The 19,884-nt window shown below is 40.2% G+C and overlaps 1 protein-coding gene, 1 long non-coding RNA gene and 1 other non-coding gene across 3 annotated transcripts; 2 read left to right on the top strand and 1 right to left on the bottom strand.

Moving 5' to 3' along the window:
* The first annotated feature begins 374 nt into the window (after positions 1–374).
* eif4a1a (eukaryotic translation initiation factor 4A1A) lies at positions 375–11,434 on the top strand. The gene is made up of 11 exons (XM_046380712.1): positions 375–491; positions 1,827–1,869; positions 2,002–2,134; positions 4,434–4,573; positions 5,207–5,375; positions 6,619–6,728; positions 6,982–7,125; positions 7,399–7,536; positions 8,221–8,310; positions 8,894–8,973; positions 10,411–11,434. The coding sequence occupies exons 1-11, from the start codon at positions 469–471 to the stop codon at positions 10,553–10,555; spliced, it is 1,215 nt and encodes a 404-aa protein (XP_046236668.1). The 5' UTR covers positions 375–468; the 3' UTR covers positions 10,556–11,434.
* On the bottom strand, positions 1,005–2,006 carry LOC124054558. Its single transcript, XR_006842395.1, has 2 exons — positions 1,668–2,006; positions 1,005–1,496 (listed from the first exon to the last, which is right to left on the bottom strand). It is a non-coding gene; the product is annotated as an uncharacterized LOC124054558 (long non-coding RNA).
* Positions 5,501–5,640, top strand: LOC124055120. Its single transcript, XR_006842580.1, has one exon. It is a non-coding gene; the product is annotated as a small nucleolar RNA SNORD10 (small nucleolar RNA).
* Positions 11,435–19,884: the final 8,450 nt, after the last annotated feature.

The following is a 19,884-nucleotide window of genomic DNA, read 5'->3' as shown; positions in this document are numbered from 1 at the left end:
TCTAATATGAATAAATCAGAATGAAAACAAACAGGATGTGAGAGTTACTATAACTTCCTGTACTGACTGAAAGCGGCCTGCTTTCGTCTTCTTTCCAGGCGAGGTCCAGTTCATCTCGAACGAGCTGATTTATATTGCGGCTACTGCAGGGTTTTTGCCCATATTGACGAATGACTGAACCGAGAATGATGGCCATATAATATTTAAGTGTAGCAGGGGGTGAAAAGAGCTTATCTTTCAAATATTGTGCTTATAAAACGTAAACTCCGCCTTATAGTTATACATACAATAGGACAATCGTACGCACTCTGTGGCCCGCCCACTTTAACACAACGTACATATTGACCAATCACATGTTTTCGTGGGCGGGATTACAGCTAAATGACGGCCATCTGTTGCAATAAGAAAGCTTCTTTGTGCGCTCAACGTATATAAGACATTTCTGCCGCAGTTTCTTTCTTTGGAATAATGTCGGCTGAATATGATAACGGGTGAGGCGAAATTTTTTTGTAGTCGCATTTTAAATTTGATTTTCTTGTTTACGTCAGTAGTAGTAAGTGTGTCTTTGTTATGGATGGCTCTTCGCTATGTAGACGTTGAGCGAAGCGTGCCGTTATTTTCTTTGATCGGCTAACGTTAACGCTCAAGCCGGCCGATAACCTGCCTCAGACCAACTTTGCAGCTCTTCACATTTCATAAACCAATACGGCGAACTAGTTTTAGTATTAGTTTTTTTGTCACGTATAAAGTACGATTTGTCGCCAGCAAGTTTGTTTCATGTGGCATATATGTTGGCTATCGCTGCTGGTTTTGAACGTAACTGAAGTAAATTAAATGGCAGCCGGCATCGCGGTTAGCACGTTAGCGACTTGGATCAAGGCCTTCCCACGTTCTGTTGCTAATGCTTCTGTCACCAGTGTACTAACAATAAAACCTACTGGTGTGTTGGAACTAAGGAATTACCTACGTGTCCTACAGTGAATCGACTCTCTCGCGGTTTGTGATGTATAGCTAAAGATATTCATTCAGTATGGACGACGAGCGCACATGGTCGTGGTAGTGTTACTCGGCGGCATGGCCACTGCTGGTAGTGTAGGCCGCTAGGCGCTATTTGAGGCTTTTTCACTAACGCTGCTGTTGGTGGAAATACGTGGTGCATTCAGGAAGAAAGTACTAGACTTCTCCCGGTGTACACATTATTGATGGGTTTAATTCACTTGACAAATCGAATTAGATGCCATAAAAGACACGCGGGGCCTGTTGGCTGTGGCTACAACCCACCGCCTGAGCTTATCTTACTATAGCAAATTTGGCTCTGGAAACGAGTAAAATCCACCATTCGCATTTGATTACTTCAAATCATATTAATCGCATATTGTGTCCCAGGTAGTTGACTTATTCCCATCGATTAGTTTCAGACTTCTCAGCCCTGATTGGAGAAACGACCATCTTGAATGCCTGTTGTAGAAATGGCGGACTTCCGCAGAAGCCTTTGCCTACAAGCACAAAGAGAATTTTTTTTTATATAGAGAGATATATATATATGCACATATATATGTATTCAGTCTAACAGCCATGAAAACTGAGTTTTACCGTATTATGTGCAGTAGCATATGATTACATACATTGGTTGATTAAACAAGATTTGAGACAATAGTAGCGCTCACGTGTCATGGTGTCCGTGGCGATGCAGAATTGGAGACTAAAGGCCAACATTTGTGTGAGCAACCCGTTTGGTCGATGAATGTTCAATTGTTCTCGGATGTGGTGTAAAAGCACGCTTGCGAGGAATTTGCACATTGATTTTATTGTCTTGCCGTTCTCAGAGACAATGGCCCAGAGGGCATGGAGCCAGATGGGATCATTGAGGTGAGTCGCCCATGACTGGACTGTAATAGAAACGGTGGCATTAAGTATCATTTTATTTTAAAACATTTATATTTAGGGCATTATGGAAGCAGCATGCAAGTGTTCTTTACTCATTTGCCTTACTCCCTCCAGAGCAACTGGGATCAGATTGTGGACAGTTTTGATGAGATGAGTCTGCGCGAGGCTCTGCTCAGGGGAATTTATGCCTATGGTTTTGAGAAGCCTTCCGCTATCCAGCAGAGAGCAATTGTCCCTTGTATCAAGGGTGAGTAAGGTCTACCTGTTTTGCCCTAAACTTTTGGTATTTGTATGCATGTGTTTGATGTATTTTGTCACATGCCCCCTGGCCAGGCTTTTTGTGACCTGTTTTTCTTTTCAGGTTTTTGTTTCCTCAATAGAACTTACTGCTCTGCCTTGTAGTGCAGCTGCACCACACTTAACCTCCACTAACAGCTACACTTGTGCAGCTTGTGTGTTTTGCTTTATTTTGTGGATCTCAGTCGGGTGTTTTTCCTCAATGAGCTTGCAGCACAGTCCATAGCAAGATCAGTTTGAGAGAAGCTATGGTTGGCATCAGTGTTTGCTTTTACTGGGGTGTAATACTAAAGTATATGCATATGAGTTTAGGCTTTGGACTCATTGCTAGGCTTGAGTCAAAGATGGCTGCAGCTCCACCTCCTTGGCCAGTGCCTCGAGGAATGTAAGTATTAATATGACCTGTGCAGAGTGGATTCATTTAGTCTAGCGCATTCTTCAGAACAGAGCCAGGTTTCAGTTAGACAAAATAAATCTATATCATGATCTGATTATGTCATTTCCTAAAATGGTGTTAGATGACAGAGATCTAGTGCTCAAAAGTCAACTTTTAACTCTCCCGTTTGAACTGTGGTGTTATTGTTAGGTTTTTATGTAGAACTCCTGTCTCTGGTTATTAGGGTGGATAACTGTTGTAATGGAAGTGCAGTGAGGCATGTACGACTGCAGCTCCGACTCCTGCAGCCAGATGTCATTACTGCCAAGATGTATTACCATTTTACTGTATTTACACTTATCCTCAGCCAGCAGTTCAGTCTCGCTAAAGGAGGCGGAGGAATAGCTCAACATGTGGGACACGAAGCACGGGGGAGAGAGGGGGAGGTGGAAGTGATTGCTGATCAATAAGCTAAGCTAGCAGAATTAAGCTTTCAGAATGAATAAACTGAATGTTGTACAAACTGTCTTGCGGTGTATTTTAACAATACTCATACAAACTTCATAAATGTAAGGACAAGTTGTATTCTAAAGACAGGTTTACATTGTTGGTTTACATTTACCTGCTTGGTATTGCTGGAAACTTGAAATTCTGAGTTTTCTGAATGCAAACATTATGAGTATGTTATGCAAAACCCAGACCATTTCCAAGCAGTAATAATTGAGCTTCACATTTTAGTCCCACTGATGAATCTGTTCTTGCCAAAATATTTCAGCAATTTAGTTTTTTTTTCTTTGCCCCCCAAAGCTGATTTAAGTTACTGTGGTTTCTTTCATGAGTTTTGGACCAGTAGCAATCTGCACTCATTAGTGAGGCCTCAGCAGCCATGTTGGTTTGTCCAGTCTGGGTCTCTGTCGACATCTGGTGACAGACCTGAGGACGAGAGATTTCTCTTTACACAGTGCTTTGGAGCTCGCCTTCTCAGTTTAATTGCCCATGTAGCATGGGGTGTTTTCAGATGAAGTTTTTTTTTTTTTTTTGTACTGCATCTATATTTACACTGCAGTGGTAACAGAATATTTAAATTGTGTTGTGTTCTTACCTTACTAGAAATCTGCAATCCTTATCTATTTCAGATATCCACAATTACATTTTTGATATTTCGAATGGACATTCCAGATATCTACAATATTGTTCTTGCATGGAAAAACTACACGCATTTAAAATCCAATCTACATTTGAACATAAAAAAATACATTGTTTCTAGGGTCTCTCAAGACTATAATGCTAAAATGGCTCAACTCAATTAGTGTCATGGATCACCAGAATCTTTTACAGCCAAAAATCTTTTGCCCCCCCCATATCCTCGTGAGGTGTGAGAGAAGCCTCTATATTTTAAAATTTGTCAGATGTTATTGATACTGAGCTTCATCTGATATTTGGACCATGTGGCAAAGCTCTGTCACTACAAGCCGAGTTGGACATAGATGAATGTAAATTGCAACTTGACCAGTCCTATGACTGCAAGGCACCAATTATAGTCCTTGGCTAAAAGAAAGTGTTCCTGGAGGGAACCCAGTGCAACCCAGTCCTGACTGAAGGCTGTTGGCTCACAAGAAAATGAAATTGACTGGCACTGGGTGGTCAGGGAATAATTGGGAATTATTTCCATGTATTAAATAACCATATATATAGCCTTTTTGTGACTTAATTAACTATGTTCTAGTATATAAATATGTATGGTAAATTGATGTTTTTATTGTGCCAGGCCTAGCTGCAATGTGATGTACCTTGTAGCATTGCTTTTATATGTAGATTTCTTGTATGACTGCTATAGATGCATTGGTGACCCAAGACCCTGTTGTGTTTTTAGGTTACGATGTAATCGCTCAGGCCCAGTCTGGCACTGGGAAGACTGCCACCTTCGCCATTTCCATCCTCCAGCAAATTGATGTGGAGCTGAAAGACACGCAGGCTCTGGTCCTGGCTCCCACTAGGGAGCTGGCCCAGCAGGTGAGATCACTGTCAAACATAAAACCATATGGGGAAATCCTACAATAAAGCTCATTTAAGGGGGGGATTTTGTTTCATAGATTATGGAACTGACCAAGATTTTGGATGCAGAGTCCTCCAGTCTGTGTATATTTGTAGTATTGTGCTTTTACTAGAAGCTGAAGAGCAGGTTGACTATCTTGTTTAGTACTTTAAGTAAAGCTGGTGATGCAAAACTTTGTGCACTATGAGGTAGGGTACAAAACTTCAAGCAAAGTAGTGGAAGAAGAGTCTTCCTGCTGCTCTTGTATGAAAACCTATGTTCTGTAGTAGCTGTTAGAGCAAATAAATAAGGTGATCATTTTGATGCTGAATTATGAATGCACAAGCATTGCTATATATATTGTTGTGACCTCAGTCATAAGCCAACATAGACTGATGTGCCTTTGAACATGTATTGATTCAATTCAGTTTATTTATATAGCACCATTTCATGACACTTTCCAATTAGAGCAGGTCTAGACCAAACTCTTTAAGTTGTAATACAGAGAACCCAACATTCCTCCTTGAGCAAACACTTGGCAACAGTGGCGAGGAAAAACTGCCTATTGATAATTACCTAAAATGTAACTCAAAGTGTTTCTTTCACTTCAGATCCAGAAGGTGGTGTTGTCCCTGGGTGACTACATGGGGGCCAGCTGCTATGCCTGCATCGGAGGTACCAGCATTCGCAGTGAAGTTCAGAAGTTGCAGGCCGAAGCCCCTAACATTGTGGTGGGAACCCCTGGCCGTGTCTTCGACATGTTAACCCGCAGGAACCTTTGTAAGTAATCATGCAAAAATAATTTGTTCATGTTGGGGGAGGTAGAAGATTGATTGTGACAGATGGCACATTTTCCAAGATGAGTCAAACCAACCTTTTAGAGCTTTCTGCAAAATTGTACTGCTGTATTATGATGAAACCCATGCGTGTCAGCTGACTCTGTAAAACCCTGTGGTGTTGTTGCTCTGGGTTGCGTTTTGCTATCTAGGGTCTTTAACACACCAGGGCTACAGAGACATGATCATAAATCACTACTTCTGAATACAGCACTCATCGCTCTTCTGAAAGGGAGTCATTACCTGGTGTTGACGGTTGAGTCTTTATGAGCATAATGTTCATGAAAAGACATGATTAAAAGCATGTGTTTTATTACTACAAAACTTCAATTGTAAGTACAACATCTATTAAATGTCTAACAAATTGGGATATTTCTGCATACTCTGTATACTGTTACTAATGCTAATGTGTTGCTGCTCTTTTTGCTCTTTTCATGCTTTGAATTAATTTAAAGCAAGCATAGCAAAAAGAAAAAAAAATCCCTGCAAGTTTGATGTTTTTTTTAATGTTTTTGATTAAATGATGCAGTAGTCATACAGTATTGTTTGGTCCTGCAGTCTTTTGGATCACATTAGCACTGTGGTTATGCTGTGTTTTGCAGCCAGGGTCTCTGCAGATCCCTAGTCTTCATTTACCATTAATTTGTTTCATACAACAATGTTCATTTCTAATAAATACTCTAATTTGGTGTATATACAACATTCTAGATTGTCGGTTTCCTTTGCTGCAGTAATACTGTTAAGAGTGGAGCAGATCACTTTCTAGACTTGTATGCCTTGCATTGATGTCTGAGACAATTTGTAATACTTGCCCATTGGACTTTCTGGATTTTATTTCAGAATCTCACCAGTACCCGAATGCACTACCAAGACAGCCCTCTGCATTTTGTTCTGGTATTAATTAGATGGGACAGGGTAGAAAGGGGTATGACGTGCAACATGCGTTTTGTCTGGAATCTTCAGGACATCGAATGTTAACTTGTTCTGTGGTTGGTCGAAGAGACTGGCCACCAAGCCAGACCGCCCCAATATTACAACACCATGTGTTAGACCAGATGCCCTTTATAGAAGATTGTTGAACAAGTGTATTGATCACCTTCACTAGTATTTCAATATCCAGCCTTTTGATATGTGCACACTGCAAGAATGAGGATGCTAATCAAACATTTTTTTTTCTTTTCATAAAGCTTCAAAGCACATCAAAATGTTTGTGCTGGACGAGGCTGACGAGATGCTTAGTCGAGGGTTTAAGGACCAGATCTATGACATCTTTCTGAAACTGTCAAGCAGTACCCAGGTAAAACCACAATGTTGCATTCATATAATTGGGGGGGGGGGGATTCTCTGAAATTAACACTTGGAAAATTTGTACAGGTACCAGCACAGATTGCTTCACATGAAATAGCTTTCAATTGAATTTTGCAAGAGCATGTGTACGGACAAATGAGCTGCCAACATTTAGCTACTGGTGCAAAGTGACAGAACATGTTGAACTGGTTGAGTCTGATTAGCCTTTAATTGTTTTTTTCCCCCTTACCTTGTCTGTATAGGTGGTCTTACTTTCAGCCACCATGCCTGCTGATGTTTTGGAGGTCACAAAGAAGTTCATGCGTGAACCGGTCCGAATCCTGGTAAAGAAGGAGGAGCTGACCCTTGAGGGAATTCGTCAGTTCTACATCAATGTGGAGAAAGAGGTAGAGAAACTTTGTACTGTATTTAGGGGGTTTGAAGATAGTAAAGTTGAATTTAAAAGTTCCTTTACAGAATGCACTGTAGACAAAAGTGAAACCTCTATAAACAGATCTGCCTATGAATGCAGAATCTTTAGGCAAGGGATAAGATTTTGGTATTGGAAGTGTTGTTTTTTTGTCTTTTAATGAGTACAACTTGACTACCACTGTATTGGATAAGAATTCAGTGGTGACCTGTGTCACTTGCTGTCTAACTGACCTTGTGATGGTCTGCAGGAGTGGAAGCTGGACACACTATGTGACCTGTATGAAACCCTGACCATTACGCAAGCGGTCATATTCATCAACACGAGGAGGAAAGTGGACTGGCTCACTGAGAAGATGCATGCCAGAGACTTCACTGTCTCTGCTCTGGTAAGAGCTTCCACTTCCAGGAATAAAACATTGCTTGAAATATGTTTGGACACCCTGTACCTTGTTAAAGGTCCAAGTACCACAGTAGGCAGAAATTTTGATCTACAAACATGTCCTGACTTGGCAGATGTGTAGTGAAACCAGTGACTATATAAAAATGGACAGTAGAGCGCCCCAAAAATAACATTTGGATCGCTCGGTGGTCTTGAGATCCAGTATAGGGACTTTAATCAATCTAAAAACTGAAGAACACAAGCTTTTCCCAAAGGTGGACTGTCATTTTAGGTAGTTCTTATCTCACTGCATGTTCAAGTGTTCATTTTACTGATAAGTTTGGTTGTAATTGGTTATATGGGATGCTATGTAAAACAATAATAATAATAATTTTAAAAAATCTGGGAAATGCATGGAATGGTCAGAACACCTGCTTGATACATTTCAGAGATATGGGTGAATTGGTATTAAAGGGACATTCTCAAGAAGCTTGGGGATGGGGCACGTTCACTTTATGAAACATGATTGTATAAAGACTACTATATGGGCCCTGATTTCATTCTGAATATGTGCACTGTCCCAGCTTTGTAATCAGTTGGAGTTGGATGCATTTCTGTTCTGAGTGTACTTGAGGTCTACATCTTAAGTTTGACTTTGTCTCCGCTTGTGTCCTCCAATCTTGTCTTGTAGCATGGTGACATGGACCAGAAAGAGAGAGACCTGATCATGAGAGAGTTCCGCTCTGGCTCTAGTCGTGTCCTCATTACCACTGACCTGCTGGTATGTACAATAATAACCTTTTACACTGTTTGCTAGACTCATCCCTCATCTAGCTGATTTTCAGCAACTCAAGTGGTTTTCCAGGTCATAGTTTTTGTCAGCGTCGATACAAACGCATCATACATGTACATGCACTGATTTGAACTATTATCAGTTTACAGTTGTAGCATAACAGCTATACACAGAACATCTGTTGTGCACAAGTGATTGTCATTTGACCATACTGGCTTCAGTCAAATGTGAACTGTTTAACAAATATCGGGCTTGCCTTGAGGATGAGTACTCTGCAGGCCAAGGTTACCTCTCCTCCTATCTGCAGTGCTGGAGTGTTGAATCTGCCCTCCACTGTGGCTGGGTTTTAAGTCCTTGACTCAACTAATTGGCACATTACTCAGTCAGTACTTCTTAGACTTTCTAGGAGCTATCAAACTCCTGCTGAATTATGTATACTCAACTATAAACGCTGCTGTCAATGTGTTTCAGCTGACACTGGATGTGCATTAACCTCTTATCTATCATACAGTGTTTTCATGTTAGGTGTTCTCGTGTGTTATATGTAACTTATGGTTATGTTCCTCCTCAGGCCAGAGGTATTGATGTCCAGCAAGTGTCCCTAGTTATAAACTACGATCTGCCGACCAATAGGGAGAACTATATCCACAGGTAAAAACCTCACTCACCACCCACCTAAACATTGCAGAACAAATACACCCTCCCATCACCATCATGGCAACAGGTCTTCCTGTTAGCAGCAACCCTCGTCCCAGGTGGACAGTGCACTCCCATCACATTTCCTGTACAGGAGGACAGAAATGTCTCAAGGACCACAACAATGGCTTGCAGACTCCCTAGATTCCCCATCCTGATCGGGAATCTGTGGGATGCGTCAGAATAAGCTGAAACAACCCTCCCTCCACATAACTGTCCCACCTCCCTGACCTGTCGGGAGAATCCTCCATCAGGTTAGGAAGTGGGGAGTTTGTAGGCCGTCGTGGTCATCAAGCTGTTCCTGAGCCATTTTCAAAATGTGATGGGACACATTGTCCAGCTAGGGGGAGGCTGCAGCTAATGTTATGTTAATTACTTCACCTGTCAATGGTGTTGATGTTGTGGCTGATCAGTGTATATGTAAATTCCCTTTGAGGACTAAATTTATTGTCCATATAGCTCCGTTTGTTATAGATCCAGGGCACATCAGCAATTAGCTTCTTTTGCTCTGTTAACCTTAAATCTAATGGTGCTGAGCTTGCAGTAGTTGTCACCTTCTAATTGAATTTATGATTTCTTATGACTCAGACACCAATTCGGTTACATTTAACAAACGTGATGTTTCCCAAATAATACATGTTGGTCTTAACAGTTTTTAGAACTGCTTATCTATGAATTTAAGCTGAGTGAAACATGGAAGTTCCAGAAGATCAATCTTTTTTTAAATTTCATTACACAGCATGATGGCCCTTCACTGATGATGATGTGATTTCTAGGGTTGTTGTGTTATAGATGCATGCAAAACAAATATGAGCTATAAAGGATATATAATCGTATTGAACATTTCCAACAGCACTGAGGCATTTTTATGATGGAGCGGTGTTAATAACGCAGCCCAATCTCTCAGCCTAGATTAGTAAACATATGTGAAGTTTTGCAAACTCACTGGCGTTTTTTCAGATGGAAGATAAAATCAACTACAATTTTTGGGATTGACTCAAATCTAAAAGTTTAAAATTTTTATCTTCCTGAAATATGTGGTGACAGAACTTCAGTTTAATAACAAGTGAGTCCCTATCATGATGTCACAGGACAGGTTTTCTTTGGTAATTGCTTCCACTAATGACTTAATTGCAATTGACTTTAATTGCAACTTATCTTTCATTCAAAGTAAATGAAATTTAAATGTTTATAATAGTTGAAAATGCACAGTACTTTCAAACCTTGCACAGCCCAACTTTCCAAACGCTTCTGTCTGACATCAACCTTTTAATCTGTAAATCCCATAATTTCTGTACTGTATGACATAAATGCCCTTTACTTGTGCTGTTTGGTGCCATTAGATGCTGTTTGCTCAGTTTTTGTTTCTCTCTCCCTCACCTCGTCTGTCAGGATTGGTCGTGGTGGTCGTTTCGGCAGAAAGGGCGTAGCCATCAACATGGTGACGGAGGATGACAAGCGAACCCTGAGGGATATCGAGACCTTCTACAACACCACCGTTGAGGAGATGCCCATGAATGTGGCAGATCTTATCTAGAGGAAACTGCAAAAACTTCATTCACCCCATCCTGTTTATTTTAGAAGTTGAATCTTGTTTCTTATACTATCTGAATTCTAAGAACTTTTGCTAAATTCCACCATGACTTTCCATTTGAAGGAAAGGGGGAAGAAAATGGCAGCCGTTGTTCCTTACTTGTAAGTTTTGGCCTTGTTGGAAAGATGAATTTACTGACCTGCTTCATCTGCATTGTCATAGTCCTTGACCCTGTATTGGCACCTAAATTCTTCCTACAGCTAACCACTCCTCTTAAACAATTAGAACTTTTTGACTTTTACAAGGGAGGGGAAAAAAACACAACTGCATTTCTAGAAGCACATTTGGGAGGGGAAAAAAAAAGATGTTTAGAAGTATTCTAGCTCTGGCTGTTAGCGAAGGCTTAACTTTAAATGAATACCCTGCCCCAGTTATTACTCTGCATAGTGCTAACATAAAAATATTGATTCTTCTATGAAATGTGGCTGATTTTTGTACCAGCCATGGCATCACCATGTTGCTGCACTGTTTCTGACTGACTGCAGCTCAGACTCGCCACAACCGTGATCTAAAGGGAAGTGCTGCATTTGACCAGATCAGTATTAACACCTCTTCAGTGTACTCGCAATGGTCTTTTAACACACACCTATGATCTTGTTGACGGATTTTGGGGATAGAGTACACGGGGCATATTCAGTTTAAAAAAAATAAATAAATAAATAAAAATTGTATAGTAAACTACATTATGAATGAGCTGTTTACAGTTTTGGTCCTTTACTGCTGTTATATTTTTATTGCTATTGTACATAGTGCTTGACTTGTACAGTCAGTTGTGCAGTAACATTCAGTTGAAGACTAAAAAATAATGGAAAGTTCTGTGGATGCTTTGCCTCTTGATCCTTGCAGCCTGGTGGGATTTTCATCTCTCTGACATTGCTGTTGATTTAGATTTTATTTTTTTAAAACAAAAATATTGCATTATTGATGAGGTGGTGGGGTGTAGGTTTGGTTTTTTTTTTTTCTTTTTTCTTTTTTTTTTGTTTTTGGGGGTTTTTTTTTTTGTTTGTTCCTTTTTTCGGGGTTTTTTTTTTTTTGTTTTTGGGTTTTTTTTTGGGGTTTTTTTTTTTTTTTTTTTAACCTACCTCACCAAAATATTGTGAGGGGGGGCCAGACTGACATGAAAGGACCAAATTGTAGATGATTAAGTGCACCTATCCCCTACTTCCCAAATCCCTGTACTCTTTCTAAGCGCTCTCGTATTAATTGCCTGTCATCATGAGGTCTGGTATCTGGTTAAGGATAACTGTCATGTTTTTCAGGTGTATAGTCAGTGCTGTTTTTTAAAAATGACTATTGAATTGTTAACCTTTTTGAGACAGAAACCGTGTATCAAATTTTCTACATTGGATTCTGTATAGTATTTATTTTAATGGTCTTTAAACAAAAAATAAAATAAAGGCTTCTCCTTTTTAACAGAGTAAAGTTGCCTCTGCATTGCTGAGTAGCATGAAGACTCTTCATGGCCAGCCCCCAACCCCCATAATGATTTCAAATGCCTCTACTTTCAGCATGATAGACCACCCCACGGTGTCGCACAACTACGGGAAGCTCTAGCGTAGCATTTCAAAACAAAGGTCATCCAAAAACCCATACAACAACTAGTTTTTATTCTGTTTAAAGGGTTGCAACTGAAATATTTCAGTTCAGGATGATAGCAGCCCACTTCACGGTGTCACACAGTGGGTTCATCCTAGAAAAGAAATAGTTCATACTTAAAAGAATTTAGCATGTGAACATGTTTTCTGCTACGGAAGCGTCATACGCCACTTACTGTTATTGTATGTTACCGGTGTTACTCCCAGCTCAGTACTGTTCCTTAATTTAATCAATCACAGTTGTTTTAGTTTCCACTACAGCTACTAATTGTTACTCACATTGTTACTTTGAATGAGTACACTTATTCACTCACTCCACGATTTTCACGCAAATCTTAACATCGTTTAGCGTTCGTTAAACTCCGCTAGCTAGCTTAGTCTTTTCACTAGCGATGGTTTCTCTGTCTCCCTCTCCTTCTCCCGCTCAGTGTGTCACATGTTTGGTTATTCCTCTGGCTCCTTGAGTGAAAATGGTGAATGTAATAAATGTAGTTTCTGTGCAGCGCTGGAGGCGAGGCTTATTGAATTAGAAACGCGGCTCCGCACCATGAAAACAAAGTCTTTTGTGAGAAGAATGAGAATTCATGCTGTCCTGTAGCAACAGCACCACCTAGCGTCACAGAGCATCCTGGCTAAATGCCCGAACCACCTCACTTGGTTCCATTTAATGCAGAGGAGCAGCGGCTCTATTCTGAGCACCTCCCGGATGTCTGAGCTCTGAGCCCAGCCACCCTGCAGAGGAAGCTCATTTCAGCTGCTTGTATTTGCAGTTCTTTCAGTCACTGTCCACAGTTTGTTACCACAGGTGGAGGTTGGGATGTAGATTGACCAGTAAATTGAGACGTTCAAGCATCTGCGTCACTACAAACGCTTCTCTGATTCCCCTGTCAATCTCGCTCTCCATTTGTCCTCCACAAGTGAACAAGACCCCGAAGTACTTGAACTCTTCGGACCTGGGATGGACAGTCCACCCTTTTTCCGGCTGAGAATCATGGCCTCAGACTTAGAGGTGCTGATCTTCATCCCGGCTGCTTCACAGTCAGCTGCAAACCATCCAAGTGCAAGCTGTTGGTGACTGCTTGATGAAGCCAATAGGACCACGTTGCCTGTGAAAAGCACATACAGAATCCCCAGGCCACCGAACCCGACACCCTCCGCCACTTGGCTACACCTAGAAATTGTGTCCATAAATATCATGAGCAGAACCGCTGAGAAAGGACCGCCCTGGCGGAGTCCTACCCTAACTAGGAACGAGACTGACTTACTGCTGGCAATGCAAACAGAGTTCTTACTCCGACAATACAGAGATTGATAAATTAAGATCATCCTTTATTAGTCCCATTACTGGGAAATTACAGTGTTGGTCCGGAGTAACAGGCCATCTTCCCAATGTTCTCAGAGAGCATACTTTGAGGGATAAGGTCAGAAACCTTTTCTGTATCCACAAAATGAATGTAGACCATAAGGCTGTAGAGCTGGTCCAATGTTCTATGGTCAGGGCTGCAGCCAATAATCTCCAAAACTCTGCAACTCGTACCAAAGCAATCTGGACGGATAAACAGAATTACAGGTAAAAGGAAAAATACATCATTTTTGAATTTTATAGTTATAATGGCCTTAGCACTAATGGAAGGGTGAATGTCATCTGATTGAGGGTGATTGTAAAGGATGAAATGTAATCAGTTTCACAGCAAGTAAATTACATTTTCGTAGTCATCAATGAGTGCTCAAAGATGTGAGATGAAATTAATTTGATTCTCTCTAAAGCTTGTAGAGCATCCATCCCAAAATATCTGGATATTCCCAAATACTGACTGTGCATATTATGTACATCGTAATACTAGATACTATATATTTATATTTTTTCCTGATACTCATTCATCATTATGTGGGTCTGTTCCATTTAATTTATGGGTCCACTGAAAACAGCCCTGACACCAGAGGGCAGAAAATAGCCTAGAAAATGAATCAGTCCAGCAGAAGAAGAAAGCGCTTCATTAGGGTTATATAACTGGCCACACTGGGGCAGAAGACTTCCACAACAAGCTGAAAACACAACTATGTTTTGATATTAACTTACTGAGTTGTCTGGGGCCTTATTGAATTCTCTGGTTTAATTGGTTTAACACTCACTTGGAGTTAAATGAAACAACCGCTGTGAGGTTTACTCCTGGTGGTCGTATTTATCGTAAAGTACTCCTATGATTCATGCAAAAAAAAAAAAGGAATCTAAGGGGAGTCAGGATTATAAGATAAGAACAGATAAGAGGAATAAGACCAATAAACAGAAATACTACACCAACATTTTATATGTTAGCATGTTTAGCTCTTTGACAAACACCCCCATATGAAGCTGTATACTATGTGCTATGCCCTGCTCATAGGCATGGGAGCCATTCTACTGTTATTTATTGTGTGCGTCTGTATTTATTGATATTCTGATTGTGAATCAATGATTTAATAACCCAGAATATGACTATGGTGTCTTTTGCATTCTTGAAATTATTTATCAAGCTAAATGTTTTAAGAAAAATTGAAATTATATATCTAAACCAATGCATTCAAATGATCAACTTTACGTGTGACTGAATGAAAATGATGATAAATGATGCAAAAAGTCTCCCACTCTCTCTGACTTTAATTGTATCCATAATAAAACAGATCATGCAAAGAAATATCATACTTCTAATCTAAACTAAGAAAGTTGTTTGCGGTCCTTTTGTTATTTAGAACTACTTTTAAATATAGATTTTCAACTAGATGAACTGTTATCTGTATTCATTCCAGCATGAAACTCCAGCGATGTCGTGATGTATGACATCAGTCCGAGCAGCTGCAGTGTCCAATCCATAATTGATATCTCATGATGATCTGATGAATGTGAATGTGGGGCTGTACCAGCATGCACAAACAACCCAAATAAAAGCAGTGCTCCCTCCCGCCGTTGTTGACTTGTAACTCCCTGCACCCGCACTTTTCCCCCATCTTGCCCCGCTCTTCAAATACACACATACATACACACAACATCCCAGGCGAGGACTGAGCTATCCTTCTAATTTCCCTGGGGTTCTGATATGAAGTTGATTCAGCCTGAAAACATGTTGCACCTGATCTGATTTTTGTCCTGCTCTCAGGCTAGTTGGACCTTCTTTCTAATGCATTTTCTCTGCGTCCAAGATGCACATGCCCATCCCCCAACACACATACACAGTCCTGTTACCCGCTGCACCCCCTGTTGGGTCCCGAACTGTGGTGTTGAGAGATGTCAGGGTGGGGTGGGGGATTATGCAAGTGTGAGGCTCGTAAAGGGCCTGCTATGGTCTTTCTGTTGTGTGACGGATGGCTCGGACACTGAACTGTTTTGCATGAGAAGAGAAGCCAGCAGAGGGGAGAAAAGAGGCCTATTCATTTCAATCAGGCCTGTGACCCAAAACCACTATCCTGCACCAAAGCCTCACACCCCATCCCTTCATCATCCAGCTCTTCCTCATTTCGTTATCCGTCCTTCTTCTCCCTCTTCATGTCAGCCTTGCCTTCCTGTTTTCTGGCATTCATTTTGTTTTTATTTTTTCTTTCTCACTCCATAATGTGCACCTCACTCCCACTTTGCTGCCCTCCCTGCCTCTTGATTTCATCCTACTCAAGTTTCTGTCTGTTCCGATTCTCTCTCCTTCCCGTAACATTTGTCTTCACATTACTCTGTGGGTATTGTGAACGAGAAGCCATAACGTAAATGTCATTGTCATAGCGCTTTCACACTTTAAGAAGTCATGTGACTTGATGGTCTGACATGTGGACTGACTCCTCATTAGTGTCAGCTGGATATATTATGGTATAATTAGGTTAAAGCAATCAACAATTTTAGTCACTTGGGAAAAAACACCAGAAAAAACACAGATATACCACCACAAGCATGTCACACTGCCTAAAGCTGAAAGATGAACACATTAAATGTTTATATATCAAACAGACAAAACATCAGCATTAATTTGTAGCCATGTTTCTGTCCACTTGATGAATGTAGGTCCACCAACTCTTGGAAAAACAGAAGTTACAGCCATGACTGCATCCACCTCTGCCTGCTGATCTCCAGTTCCAATTCTTGAGTCCTGCTAGCCAGTGGCTTATTAGTCTCCTATCAGCTCCAAACCCTGAGTCGGCTACCCACCAGCGTCTTAACCTTTCGCCCCCTGAAGAGCCCACAAACGACAAGCAGTTACAGATAATGGAATAATGGATAGTAGAGAGTGGAGGAGCACATAGCACATAGCATGCACGTGAACTAATAGATAGATAAATAGATAGATAGATAGATACTTTATTGATCCCGAGGGAAATTCAAGAGTTCGAGAGTAATATTCAAATAAGTTGTAATTCAATGGGAGATTGACAATCAAAGCCCGTGTGGTGAACAACATGCTCAGTTCTGTTAATCAAAGTTGGTGGCAGAGAGAGGACTAATGATGTCTTCACTTTGTCTCTTCTAACTTCGACGTACAAGTAAGTGGACTGTACTTATACAGCGCTTCTTCTAGTCTACACTGGTGGCAGAGGACACCATGTCACCTGCTCAGGAGTGATAAACATTCACAAAATACTCGCATACTGATGGAACAGCCATGGGGAGAAATTTGGGCTTAGTGTCAACATGTAGACTGCAGGGCCAGTGATTGAACCTGTCCTGTCTGTCCTAAGTCGGCTATAGTCACAGCAGTGGAAAAAGAAACCTGTAGAAGTGAGCGAGAAATGGACTAATGTCTATGATGAGAGCACACAAAGGAAGAAACCCACTGCCATGTTGGTTTTTCCTGTATGTGATGTGACACGCAAAAGCAATATGTCCATCTAAGCATCAAGTGAGAGTGTATGAGAGGACAGAAGGAGCTTAAAAACTCTACTGTTTTCACATTGTGTGTGAAGCCCCACAAGTTGACGTACAGTTGATGAAAAAAAAACACTAAAAGAGCTGTGAGAGTGAGTATCGGTGAGTTGTTTTTCAAAAAAGGAAAGCCAAGTGAGCAGAGAGGGCAAGGTTTGGAGGGGATTCCACACGAGGTTGTCATGGAGATAAAAAGGGGACACTACAGCCTCACAGTTCCCAATTAGTCACAAACACATGGTCTCAAACACACCTGCAGCATGCACCAACAGGCATAATACACTCTGATGCTCTCTCCTGATTTACGAAAACCCTCTCTGGTGTGTGGTACACACACACTAACGTCTGCAGAAGGCATATTTTCATTTCTGTCCTAAGTCAGCCACACATTGGTTTGCTAGTATCCTGACAGTTCCAGCTGTCAAGAGAACAAGGCTCCTGGAAATGTCAAGGTTTCCCGTCATCCAGCTTTCTCGTCTCTTTTTATGCCTATTAATCAGTTTTAAATATATTCATTTGAAATCCATAGTCTTTAACACCCAACCTTGAAAAAACGTAAAGCCAGTTATATTTGGTATAGTGGTAGGTCCATATTCTAAATTATCTGAACCTTTGTTTTAGGGACTAAACTTGTGAAAAAAAAACTCTAAAAAATGTACGAACTGCTTAGCAATAATAAGTACTAATAAATGTAAAAAAAAATAATATAGAGAAAATCATTATTGTAATTGCTTCATATTCACAATTGATATTCATATGGACATTGACATGTGATAGCCTTGGTACTGCATTTATCTCACCTGTCAGTGTGTACATAAACCCATTCACTGTTTTATTCACACCCCTGACTTTGTACTGTTGATTATGCTATTGCTGAATTTAAAGAAATGAATCCATAGGCATTTCATTCAGTGACACGATTTTCGTATTTCAGAGGTCTCTGCAATATAATCACAAAAACTTGAAAAGGAAATAGGTTTCTACCAAACTGGAACAATCTTGTTTGGCAAGATAGTCTTAAAATTGAAAGGAAGGCCCTCTGCAATGCCAGAACAGTGTGCTACTCAGTATTAAGAAAAGAAGAACAACCACAGGTTTCTTTTCAGCAACCAGAGAGCCATAGCTCTACTGAGCCTTGTATTCCTATAGCCCCGGAATAATGAACCTTTTAACAATAAAACTGTCCTTATTACAGACAAAATTCATCACCTCCTGCCCTCAACTGGTACTGATTTATCCCTAAAGAAAGGGCCCTCAGAAACAGTAGTAAGACCAGATATTTAGCTAACCTTCACCAGCTAACTTGAGCAACTTCTTCATTGAAGTTAGCGTGACCATTCTGCTAGAATATGATCAATCTGACTCTTTTATTAGGCTACATACCCCAATCCTTTAAAATAGCTGTAATTATGGCTTTTCTTTAATATCATAGTCTTGATCCAGATGTTTCAGCAAAATACACTCCCATATCTAATGTTTCTCTTCACACTAACATTCTGAAGGCTGCGGTTGCCAATCATCTATGGGGCTCTGCATAACAGTAGTTTGAGCATTTCCAGTCAGATTTTAATAAGCATCATTGTAACAAATGATCTTCTAATTGCATCTTCCAACTGACATGTACATTGTACGTTGTCATCTGTATATTGTTAGATCTTTTTACTTTGTGTAACAAAGACATTGTGATGAGAGAAGACAATGTCACGAGATAGCTTGTGATTTGGCACTCTAGAAATAAATGGAAGTGAATTGATGGTGATGTCAGCACTGTTTTCAGTAATGAAGGAGGACCATCCCTCCCAGCTGTATCTTTGCTAAGGTGCCGATAGAAGCAACGAGCCCAAACCGAGCAGTTTTCCACACACTGCAGGGCTTCACAGAATATGGTCACATGTATGCTCTAATAGTGCAACATTAGCTCAAGTGTTATATTAAAACAGTTTTTTTTATGAAAACATCTTTTTCAAAAAGTACATAAGTGTATTTAAATAAAATATGCAATGCTATCACGTTTCTATTAAAGCAGTGAGCACTGTGAGCTGAGAGCTCCAATATATTATATATTGAGTAGTAATCATGTATTTTTTTTGTTCTCAATCGTTTTATGTATTTTCATTGTTTAAACAGGTGATGTAAAAAAAAAAAGATGCAATTAAACCTGGTTTATTTAACATCCTGACTATGGAGATGTAAATAGTTTTGCTGGTAATCCTTTTCTACAGTTAGCAAATCCATCCATCCATCTTCATCCAGGTTTGGGTTGCAGTGACAGCTGGGAATACCAAACATCCTTCTCCCTGGCAGCCGCCTGCCAGCTGATGTGATCTACTGGGCCAGTTCCAAAACATTCAGTAGGTATGAATCATCTACACACTGAAAAATATAGGGCCCAGGGTTTTTAAATACTGGAATTGCCCTTTAATCTGGCATCAATAAAAGGACATCTGTAGTTTTTAAGGTGATCTTCAGTATTATACATTATCATTATGATTATTTTGTGCCCAAGTCATGAAGACAACATTTTTATCTTCCCAGTTTCTTTACTGTGTTTTTGAAAAAGCTGCAAAAACAGTTTTGTTTGTGGTTTTAAGTCTTTAAGGTTTCTGCTTTCTGTGAAAAAGTTAACATTTGCAACAACAGGAAAACAAGGGACTTAAAAAAGAATTTCATAAATAGGTATAGAAATATTAAATCATGTTGTTGATGTGTTTTTTTTTGCTAATTGAACGGAGACCATTAGATTACAGAAGACATATTATTTTTTTTAATTTTTTTTATTTTACTTACTTTATTTTACC

The sequence above is a fragment of the Scatophagus argus genome, chromosome 23, assembly GCF_020382885.2.
Source record: "Scatophagus argus isolate fScaArg1 chromosome 23, fScaArg1.pri, whole genome shotgun sequence".
NCBI lineage: Eukaryota > Metazoa > Chordata > Actinopteri > Scatophagidae > Scatophagus > Scatophagus argus.
Note: the sequence above shows the minus strand (reverse complement) of the source record. Positions and strands in the feature narration are given on the sequence as shown.